At 39.1% G+C, this 12,375-nt stretch overlaps 1 protein-coding gene across 1 annotated transcript in view; it reads left to right on the top strand.

Moving 5' to 3' along the window:
• Positions 1-3,084: 3,084 nt before the first annotated feature.
• LOC133134895 (gamma-aminobutyric acid receptor subunit beta-1-like) overlaps positions 3,085-12,375 on the top strand; it is a 124,240-nt gene continuing 114,949 nt past the window's right edge. The window contains exons 1-3 of the mRNA XM_061251466.1: positions 3,085-3,217; positions 3,320-3,411; positions 3,586-3,653. Coding sequence (XP_061107450.1) covers positions 3,138-3,217; positions 3,320-3,411; positions 3,586-3,653 — 240 coding nt within the window. The 5' untranslated portion in view covers positions 3,085-3,137. The remainder of the gene's footprint in view (positions 3,218-3,319; positions 3,412-3,585; positions 3,654-12,375) is intronic.

The following is a 12,375-nucleotide window of genomic DNA, read 5'->3' as shown; positions in this document are numbered from 1 at the left end:
TCAGATGAATCAATACTGGCTCTTTTGGGTGGTTTCATGTGAAACTAAAACTGAGCAAAGGTTACTTGATTTACCAATCTTTTGTAAATGTGCCTTGTAAGGACCATGGTTTGTTTGATCCAAGACAATATACTCAATATACAGTTCATCCATTAAATATCTTCTGACGTATGTATTTTTGGTACACAAGAAGTGTTTTCAAGTTGGAATCTGTTAGGCTTGCTAAATTACATTAACCATGTTTTCCTATGCAGTGCTGCAACTAGAAATTATAGAATCATTCCCTTTGCACAATTTATGGCTTGGTACATGCACGTTTCTCAGCCAATCAAAGGCAACAGAATGCAGAGCCAGTTTAGATTCCTGCGTACAGCCAGAAAATGTCTTAAAGGAAGGGCTCCATCTCTTGGTTATTTGCATTGTTGTTATATGGTGTCTTTTGCTTGAATTTTATAGTATTTAGTTTGTCATGTTGGATATATTCTGGTTCAGGCTGCAGTTTATTGGACACATGCATCACCTGGTGTTATGTAGTAGGCAGATTTCCTCAGCAGGTACCCCTGTCTAGGCAGATCTATATCATGGATACATACTAAAGGAATGAAGGACAAGAGTATAATTTTATTACATTACATTATTGCCATTTGGCAGACGCTCTTATCCAGAGCAACGTACAGTTGATTAGACTAAGCAGGAGACAATCCTCCCCTGGAGCAATGCAGGGTTAAGGGCCTTGCTGAAGGGCCCAACGGCTGTGCGGATCTTATTGTGGCTACACTGGGATTAGAACCACCAACCTTGCGTGTCCCAGTCATTTACCTTAACCACTACGCTACAGGCCACCCCAGGTTCAAATTTTATATTTGAACCTATACACTTCTAGTTATAAATGGTGTTGTATAACCACTATTCCACACAACAACACAATTAGATTTTATCACCACATACATCACTTTATTTTACCTTATGTTGTATATGATTGCCTTTAGTGCAGAGACCATTTAAAAGAGGGAATGTATTTCATATAAACCCCAAAAGACAGGTGTACCAAAACATAAGGTAAGGACGTGATAGAACATCAGATGGAAAATAAACATTTCAAAATTTTGTACGCATTGTCGTTTTTTAAGCAGGCTATTTCATTTTGACAATAAAGTCAGTACAGTAAATAAGGTGGGATCATTTAATTTCATTGTGAAAGTTGCATGTCCCAAATTTAAAACAAAGGAAGCATCTGAGGATAACCTGTATGCTGCAAAATGAAACATATTGTCTGAAAAGTTAATATATATGTAGTAATCTCTGTAGAATACATCAATAATAAATAAATTAGTTATTTCTCATTTTTAGAATGGTAGCCCATTTCACATGAGGACTTGGGTAAAAGTAAGGACAATTTATCCTTTTCAAATGTAGGTCCTTGTGGCTCCACAGTGTTATAACATACCACATTTCACAAGTTTAATTTCTGAATTGGGGAGACAAAGTTACAGCATTATGAGAAAATGAATGTCAATTTTTATTCAGCAAGAGCAATTGAATCTGTGGTCTTGGCTGCAATCCCAGGGCATGACGTATCCACTCAGTTAGCACATGACAATCACGCAAAATGAAATGAAATATGGCTTAGTTATAGGGAGAGTTTATATCAGTATCACTGAAACACTAGCAGCGGAAAGAAAATACATATATTATGTGTAGGCTATAACATATTTCTATACCTACCTATAGCCTATTGTTGAATACAATCAGTTGCATGAGTCTACATACAGTAAGACTAGTACAGTCAGCCTACTATGGACCCATGATCAGTGCTCTATACATTAAGCAATTTGTAACAGACAAGTGCTCGTGTCTAATTGAAACGGTATGATCTAAATGTAACAAGCTGTACCCAATGTATATAATACATATACATGTGTATGCTTTCATTATGCATTAGCCATCATATCGTTTTAGATTTTAGAACTATCATAATACGCTATTTCCACGATATCTACGTTTCTGTAAACTGTTCCTGCTTTCCATTAATATTGAGATTTTGAATTATTATTATTTTAATTTTTTTCGGGTTTGCAGGCTGTCGAGATGGTTTAACTGGTTCTCTGGCAAGCATTGATTGAAACTGGGAATAAACCCATTCCCCACAGTTTATGGCCACTCACAAGCGGCCTCTATTAGACCAAGCCCTGGACCCATGTTGCTTTCTCAAGTTACGATAGTAACTTGCCGCTTGTACCCTAATTTATCTTGGCTACTCAAACAAATCAATGCGCTTGCTGGTTTCACGCGAATGATGGCAAATGTAGGTACTGAGTAACAAAGCATTGGTAATAGATGTGTGCCTTGCAGCGGGGCGGTTTCGCTCAGCGCTGTTCGATTGAGAGCGTAAACTCATAATTATTTTGTTTATTCTCCAGCGCGCGCTCTCTCCTCCCTCTGTCTCTTTCTCGCTCTCGCTCTCGCTCTCGTGCACTCTGCATTGCCGCATGTAAACTGCTCGATTGGAGTTCGTTTGATTGACTGCTAGCGATTTTTATTTATTTTGTACGCATTGCCGTTTTTAAAGCAGACTATTTCATTTTGACAATAAAATTATCATTAACTTTGTAGAAGGAAGTGGGTGTATTAGGCAACGAGGCGAGCGCTGTAAAGCTCCCAGCAAAACCAGCGAATCGGGCTTCTCCCAAAACGTGATTGCTTTCCAGTTCATCCCATGGACTGCTGAATGAAGGTTGACTCGAACCAGAATTGATGCTATTCTATAATGTCATTTGCGTTCCGACTCATTGGGACTGGTCTGACGCAAATCTGACTCTGATACAGATGTCTCTACCTAATTTTTCAAATTTGACGAAAGGGACAAGATCGGAGCAGCATACTGATTCGGTTTAAACTCCATGACCGCCCTAATCATAATGACACTGAAATAACGTGAACCGTAATTTTAATCTGATGTCATTTTTTCCGCTTAAACGTTTTTTTTTTCAAGCCAGAAAAGTGTCTCCCAGAAAACAGTGTTTTCATGTTGATTAAGCTACGCGCATGCGTTGCTATTGTCGGAATTATTTCGCTACCCAGGACTAAGTTGCATTCCCGAATCCTCACTCGAGCCAATTCTTTCATCAAAGTTAGGAATGTGGACAGTTCAAGAGCGAGGATGTGCCGGGATTTTGTGTCTTCCTTTGATGGTCGCTGTTGTCTGCTGTGCACAAAGGTGAGGTCTTTTCAGATCGGAGATATTTTCAGTCCACATGCTCTGTCGTCTGGTCATCATTTTCCTGAGATTCTGATTGAAATCTCTATTTCTTCCTTTTAGCGCGAACGAGCAAAGCAACATGTCCTACGTAAAGGAGACCGTGGACAAATTGCTGAAAGGATATGACATTCGCTTAAGGCCTGATTTTGGAGGTACTGTGTTCTTATCATTGAATATCTATTCGTTTGTGCTGGTGTCTATTGGCTTAACATTTTATAATCAACGTTCCGTGCACACCACATGCAGATAATTATTCTGTCGTGACCGTCACTGAAGTTTATTATGCATACAGAAATGAAAGCCTGTCTCGTGTTTCTGAATTAAAGGTGCCCCTGTGGATGTCGGGATGAGCATAGACATCGCCAGCATCGACATGGTCTCTGAAGTGAATATGGTAAGTACATTTGGATGAGACCACGGAGACAGTATGACAGTATGATAAAAATGTCTCACATACTGCCTTAGCATGTCGCCCTTATCTTGTGGCATATTAGCCCTGATTTAGTTCTTAGTGTGCAGTGTATGGCGGCACTGCATCGTGCCTTGTGTTTTTATAGGTTGTTCCTTTAAATTTTATTCTCTTTGACTTTTGGCATGAAGCATCTGAGCACTGAGAATGAATCTCCTTTTGAAATACATGTAGTTCATCAAGGCGTTAGGATAAACGGACCTAATGCCGCCATCTGCCGATTGTTATTATTATTACATTCAGCACCACGGAGAGTTCCGCACTGCTTGTGAAGGAACGGCGTGTCAGAAACAGAAAAAAAAAAAAAGCTCAGCGGCACGTTGCAACTACACATGGAATGTGCCTAGGTCTGTGTCCTCAAACTTATGTAACATGCGAAACACGTTGTTTTCAGTGACATTTTCATATCAACGAATGTGAGCAGTGCCTGTGCAGTACCAGGTATACAGCCAAACTTGCTCTGTTAACAGTATGCAAAGTACATAGAGAAACACAGCTAGAACCTATGTTGCATGGACTGAATTTATAATGTCAACCTCTATCAAGTACTCAAATAGATAAACAAACCTAATTGTAAAAGCTTCTGTAACATGGGCTTGGTTTTAAAATGGCTGATGTACCCTGTATTTCACTATAACAAGATGACCTGCTTATTTTGGTGCAGCGCCTAACCAGGACAGTTTGTTGCATAATCCACATCGATGGGAGCCAGTGTTGACCAAGCAGGTGCTAGCACAGTCTTTACAGCATTGCTGAAGCACTCCCACACATTGCTGATGTAACTCGACTCAAACTGGCAGAGGGGGTTGATTTCAGAACTGCCAGTAGGCAGCCACTTTGAGTCATCTGACCCTGTATTAGGTTATTATCATTGCAGGAAAGATAACTCTTTATTAAGCATAGGTTAAGTACTGTTGATCCACTTTCTCTCTTGGCTTTGCAGCATGCTTTATAGTTGTGTAACACATTATGTATTGTACCTTGTCTTTGGTGTTGCTTTTACAGCAGGCAGCATAGGAGGAGTGACTGCTATATGTAACAACTTACAGTATACAAAGATGTTTTACCTTAATTGTGTTCATGACATGTGGTGCATATGTAGGCCATCATCAGAGTACAGTAGACTGTTCTACATCTAGGGTACTTAACTGTAGTCCTGGAGGAACTACAATCCAGCTGGCTTTGCAGCTCTCTGAATTGCTTAAATTAAAGTACTGATTAGCTGAATCAGGTCGTTAAGTGTCTGGCCAAACACTTCAGCTCACCAGGACCAAGGGTTGAGTGGCCCCTCCAGAAGAAGAACCTCCAGGCTTAAACACTCATGCAATCTGAAATTTCAAATCCCGTGGCTTTAAAATTCATTCTTAATTCTTAATAGCATGAGGTTACAAGCAATTTAATTTCAAATGATGAGTGCCTCTATATTATTTTCTCACACAGAGAGTGGTCACTGTGTGGAATGGCTACCAGGTCATGTTGTGGAGGCAGAAACTCTGGGGAATTTCAAGACCAGGCTTGATACGGTGCAAATATACAATGTAGTTTTTAGGTAAACTTAGCATCGGTATACTGTAGTGTAATTTGTGCCTGGACAGGTACCAAAAATGAAGAAAACTCCAATGCATGTATCTAATAGCTGTAAGAAGAGTGAGTGAATGCTGTGAGAAAATATATGTATATATGTGTAATATATGTATATATGTGAAAATGTGTTTGATGCCAGTATTGGGTGTTGCTTGTTAACCATGGCAACAAAAATATTTGCTTGCTCTGTTAGACATTGTGAAAAATACATTTGCTATATTTGATTGGCCAGTGAAAGGTAAAAATCTGACCTTTGTGATTGACACACTATAGCTTCATGACAAGGCTATGCTAGTCCTAAAATAATTTAATCAGATGGTAGGCTAAGACCAAGGTGTAGGTCTGCAGCCTGAGAATGAGTGAGAGATATTATGACAATTATGCCCAGATCTGGAGATCATGCTCTATACTATACATACTCAGTGAGCACTTTATAAGGTATTTATTAGACTTATTTTTTTGACTTATCGGTCTTTGGCTGCTGTAACCTACCCACTCAGAGATGCTCTTCTGCATACCACTGTTGTAATGCCTGGTTATTTGCGTTACTGTCACCTTCTTGTAAGCTTTGACCAGTCTGGCCTTTCTATTTTGACTTTGCTCATATACGTTTTAATTAGCGTTTTTGCCCACAGAACTGCTGCTCACTGGGTGTTTTTTTTGTTGTTGTTGTTTGCACTATTCTCTGCAAACTGTTGTCTGTAAAAATCCCAGGAGATCAGCGGTTTCTGAGAAACCACACTTTCTGGCACCAACAATCATTCCATGGTCAAAGTCACTTAGATCACAATTCTTCCCCAATATGGTTTGGTTTGAGTGAACCTCTTGACCACGCCTGCATGCTTTTATGTACTTTAGTCTAATATTTAAAATGTTATTTTATTACTTTCATTTCATTACTATTTTGGCATAAGGCAGAAATGATTCCAAATGAGGTGGAACAGTTTGCGTCAATACAAGATTTGCCAAGACAATTTCACTTGACAAGCAAAAAGAAACTTTCAAGCTAATGTTTTCTACTGAAAACTGATTTTAAGTCTTATTACAAGACTAAAACAGTTGTTAAAATAGGCTTTTTGCAGTGAACAATGTCACAAGAGGTATGGTTTATGATCTACCTGCAGTAAAATGGACTGCCTAACAAGTGTGTTAAATTGGAAGAAAGTATTTAATAGGATTGTGAGAGAGAAAGAAAGAAAGAATGAGAATGACTGAATGAGTGAATGAAAGAACTAAATAACAGAGCTGACTGGACCCAGACGTGGGTCAAATACATATTTGTTTTTGATTCACATACTTTTCAGTGCTTTATTGATCTTGCCTGGTGCAATTGAGCCTCCCAAGCAGACCAGATGGTTGGGTTTTCAATTTTTCATAGGTTCCAACACACCAGACAAGATGAGTAAAACACAGAAAAGTATTTGAATCAGAAACAATTATGTATTTGACCCAGGTCTGGCGGTGATTGCACCATAGTACATTTTTGTAGCATCTTGACAGGTTTGAACCACGAAAGCACTAATAACTGTTGCCGTGTCAGCACACCTGCCGTCCTTGGCAATGGTGCAGATGTGACACTCGCCAGCATTCATTACAGGTGTGACATTAATCACCTCAGTGAGCAAAATGAGATTGATTCCTGAAGCTGGCAAGACCTCCTCCTGACCTCTAGCTAATGACATTTTTGATAACCGATATGTCATCATGCTCACACTTTCATTGGACGGCGTGCATCTGCTAGTTAGAGCCTGCCTTCAAAAACAATTCTGGCTGCTAATTATTGAGCCAGAATATGACAGATCAATTGCAAACTCAGGATGTAATTTACAGAAGCACTCAGCGTGGTGTTAGAGTGGTTTATCATTTACAGGTGAGCAATATTCATTGGCTGTGTTGATGTTAGAGGACAAGAGTGGGTAGTTATCCAGTCCCATCATCTTCCCTCAGAAATGGATATCTGCATTAATTTTAATTTTAAAATACCTTTAGAGCTTAGATACGAAGCTTCTTCATTCTCATAATGCGGAAAATAGTGGTCGGCCAAAGCACTAACAAAAAACTTCCTCATCGGAATATCCAGTGAAAACATCACACATTTTTACATTAATGGCATTGGGCAGATCATTTCCCTCAAGACCCAACATTATAAGAATGCCACGGGGCATTCTAAAAATGGATAGTAGAATAATTGTACAGTATACCTGTATTTTTTGTTTTTGCACGGCTGTCGCCGGTGCGGAGGCATTATGTGTTCTGGTTCTCCATCTGGGCGGCACGGATGGTGCAGTGGGTAGCACTGCCGCCTCACAGCAAGGAGGTCCTGGGTTCGAATCCCCGTCGGCCGGGGCCTCTCTGTGCGGAGTTTGCATGTTCTCCCCGTGTCTGCGTGGGTTTCCTCTGGGTACTCTGGTTTCCTCCCACAGTCCAAAGACATGCAGGTTAGGCTGATTGGAGAGTCTAAATTGCCCATAGGTATGAGTGTGTGAGTGAATGGTGTGTGTGCCCTGTGATGGACTGGCGACCTGTCCAGGGTGTATTCCTGCCTTTCGCCCAATGTATGCTGGGATAGGCTCCAGCCCCCCTGCGACCCTGTTCAGGATAAGCGGGTTCAGATAATGGATGGATGGATGGATGGATGGTTCTCCATCTGCCCATCCATCCGTCTGTCCCTTTCTTGAACGCGATATCTCAGGAACGCTTTGAGGGAATTTCTTCAAATTTGGCACAAAGCTCTACTTGGACTCAAGGATGAACTGATTAGAATTTGGTCGTCAAAGGTAAAGGTCGTTGTGACCTCACTTTACTCATTGTACTTTCATCCATTGTTGCAAAGTTACTGCAAGCAAAGACAATTGACTAATTTAACATTTTAAGATATATAAATTAAATTAAACAACATAAATTGTTAGTGGGACTATATCTAAAAGATGGTATTTGTTCATAGATTTTTTAAGGATTCAAATAGCCATTTTAAGGATTCAAAGTAAAGCCAAATGCCTCAATTGTTTTGCTGTTTGAAGAGCTGGTTTCTCTTCAAAATTCGAAGTCAGGCTGTGAATAATTTAGGTTTGTGACCCCTGACTTTGAGATATGTGTATGTGGATCTGTGAAATATAAAACTATTCATTTGTATTGTATAGCTCTATGTTGCAGCTCTTCATGTTACTTTACATAATGATTATGTTTTTTTCTCCTAATACTTTCATTCCAATGTCTGTGTAAGAGTGCTTAAAGGGAAACGCCAACACAAAACAACATTAACTTCATTTAACAGATAATGGCATAATTGATTAAGTCTCTATAAATTAGCTATAATAGCAGCAGTGGTGGGACCAAATTTGGTAGAGCTGTGGTCATAATGAGTTGCTCGTCTACTCTTGCTCATTTTGGATAACGACAATGGGTAGGTTACATTTTTGGACATACCTCCCATACTAGGCGAAAGGGACACTGACCAAACTCAGACAAAGAGGTGGGGTAGCTGCTTGGGCTGCAATGATTAGTTGACATCGTCAATGACATAGACCACGTAATTTTGTTGATTTGCATATTCATTACCGACACTGTTATCTAGATTGCTAATGTTATGTATATGTCGGTCTGTAACATTGTCAACATTGCTTTTCTCAGATATGTCATTGGATGAGTTGTGTTAAATTATAGTGTGTTGATTACATGATTTTAGTGAAATCAACATAAAAACCTGCACTGTCTGAAATCTCACTAGAGCTCTCATATTAATGTATTGATGTAGTACAGCCATTATAATGGAATTGGACTGGACTGTTGGAAATGTTATAACGCCACAGTTACACTAATATTACAAAGCACTATTTCCACTGCTGAGTTATGGTGGCTCCAGCCACTTAACATTATGCATACCGCTAGCAATATCAGGCTATTGTGTAACTGCAAAACTTTGACCATGGTTTTACATTCCATTAATGGCCTCGGCGATCAAGTGTTTTGTAAGGCAAACAAAAGGCTGTTATAATTAACGTTAAATTAAGCAGTTGTAAGGTTCGTTTCATAACGTCTCTGATATTATTATCAATATTATTAATTCTTTCTCCTAGTAAATAACAAATGCATGTGGATGATTTGAGCTCTTTACTCACCTTTGATGGCAGGTGGTGTCAGAGAGATCAGAGAGGCAACTACCCAAGTGATCTAAGGATAGTACTTCAAAAAACATGTCAATACATTTTGAAATTGCAAATGAATCCCAAAAATTAATTGTTTGTTTTAATCGACTAATCGATTAAAATAATTAATCAATAACAAATTAGCAGCAGCCCGAGTAGCTGCTATTCCAACTACAGTATAAACACTATTATTTTGTGAGCTAGCTAGTGCAGTGGACTTGGCTGAATTAGATCTTGTTACCCATTATTTGACTATAATGGAATCCAATGAATATGCAGATGATACACTGGATGGTGATGCCTTTTAAGAGATTTTACTGGAATTCTGAGGTTGAAAGTTAGTGTTTTGAGTCAGGAGACATGGCCCGAGGGGCAGGGCTCAACGAGAAAAATCACATTTGAAATGTGCCTTTTCATTTTTACATGTGCTCGGTTATTTTCACATGTGATTTACAAATATTCACATGTATATTATCACACATGGTTGGCTTTTTCACATGTAAATTAACATTTCCAGTGCAATGAAAATGAGAATTGAATACAGAAAATTTACAGAAATGCTTGGGTCCTCTCAAAAGGATTTGGCAACAAGCAGGTCACAACACTTATGTGTTTTTTAGCCACAACAAATGTATGATTTACAGCCGTGTCTTCAGTCTTCCTGTTTTCAATGTTCTTAACAGGCACAGTCTGCTCTTCTCCAACCAAAGTGTGGAAAACTCTGTGGGATGCTCATGTTCATGCAAGCCATGAGTGATTCATGCTGTGAGAGTGCGCAGTGTAACAATAGGAATCTATTGTGTATGTGTTCATTGCAACACGGACTGTTAATGTGGTAGCACTCCGGATGCTGTGCTCTTATTGAATATTTATCTTGTTTGTACCTCATTCACGCATATTCATTAGAATTGCAGCTTCCTGCAGGGTTTACAGTTCTCTGGCTGTTTTAGATCAATGAAATATATTCTTGGCTTCTAACTCAATTTCAATATAACAGCAAGAACCACTGCATGTGGGTTTTTGTTGTGGGTGTCTTAACCAATCACGTTCAGCCGTATAATATTTTACAATTACCAATAGTATGTGAGGGTAGACCACCATAGCACATCCAGGTACTTGATGATTCATGTCCCCTTTTTGGGCCATGTGGAAAACCAACACCAAACACTGCATGCATGAAAATCCAAATTCCATCCATCCATCCATTATCTGAACCCGCTTATCCTGATCAGGGTCGCAGGGGGCTGGAGCCTATCCCAGCATACATTGGGCGAAAGGCAGGAATACACCCTGGACAGGTCGCCAGTCTATCGCAGGGCAAAATCCAAATTCATACCACCCTTTTCCTCATCCACACATCTCAAGTAAATTATCTTTTGTTCACCATAAAGATCAAGTGCAGACAGTGTGCAGGAGCCCATTTCGGTCAAACTTCACAATAAGGTTACATGAATTGGCATAAACTAATGTAGTTGTTAACATGAATTAATGACATACTAATACATTACTTAGTTAACCCTTAGCTAACATATTAACTTTTTTATTTTCATTCCATGTGACTCGGAAATAACTCATTTATTTGTTAACATGAATTCATGATATACAAATACATAAACACTAGAGGTGAGTGAGTATGGCATTATCGGTATCTTATCAGCATCTGTTCAACCAACTAAATTGTCTGTATCCGTACTTGGAAGTCGGTGTGACGTTACCTGGAAGTAGTGTAGTTTACTGCAAATCAAAATGTAGTACAGGGGACGTCGTGAAGTACATTATAAAGCCAAGACCTTCACCTGAAGCACAACTACTCTGTTATGCAGTTAAATCTCTAATAAAGGGGAATCTGGTTAATGTTTTTAATTAAAAACGGAGGCTATCTATATAAAACGATGTGTGTATGTGTGTGAACAATTTTACAAGGAACACTTTTGGCTGAGCCATATAAGCCTGCCCATTCATATCAGCACCACTATCCACGTTGCCGTAAAATTTCTAATTTCAGTTGTGGTAGGAATAATAGCCTACAAGGAAGCTTTTTTAAAATAAACACTAGTGAGAGAGCTGTGTAGACTACTGTGTGTGTGTGTGTGTGTCTGTGTGTACATACATGCGTGTGTCTGTATGTGTGACTGTATGCAAGGCTCAAGCTGAGGTAGGCTAACATTCAGTTTCGTTTAGCCTACTGCCAAATCTCTCTGGCGAACAGCCTGCTTGTGAAATTAATGGTGCTGCAGATGAATGATAACTGTCGGCAACTGATAAACAATTCACAAAATAGAATAATGTAGATGCTATGACGAGATACTAGTTAAGTAGTTACAGTACCAGACAAAAACTTGGACACACCTTGCCCTTTTCTGTTTTTTGTGATTGATGACAGAGGAAATAAGATATCAAACAATTCACATGTGAATTCACATACCTCAGACCCTTGATGACTAAAAACCATTTAATCCACAAATGTGTTCCATACTGTATCAGCATAATTTACAGCTGAATCAAGTCCCAAACCCCAATTCCCATAGAGATCCAATCAAATGCAAAGTGGTTTTAGTATCACTAGAGATATCCAGACAACAGGTGATGTTGATAGATTTCATGGCATACAAATATATGCAACCTGCATCCAAATACAAAACATGACTTTCATTTGACTTTATTAATTTGCCTCAAACATTGAAATGTATAAAAAGTGTTGTAAATGCTACATGATAAAAATGTATAAATGTATAAAAATACTCTGAGAATCTTCGTATTGACCACATGTGAATCGTTTGACTGGTACTGTATATCCTTAATCTACGATTAGAACAAGTTCACATAACACTCTCTTGACATGCACAAGAGAGAAGTGAGGAAAATGTAGGCAGGCAGTCATTTTTACTCATCCAAGGGAGAAGAACTGTCCTATCACG

Source organism: Conger conger, chromosome 8 (assembly GCF_963514075.1).
Source record: "Conger conger chromosome 8, fConCon1.1, whole genome shotgun sequence".
In the NCBI taxonomy this organism is placed as follows: domain Eukaryota; kingdom Metazoa; phylum Chordata; class Actinopteri; order Anguilliformes; family Congridae; genus Conger; species Conger conger.
This window is presented reverse-complemented; position numbering and strand designations above follow the sequence as displayed.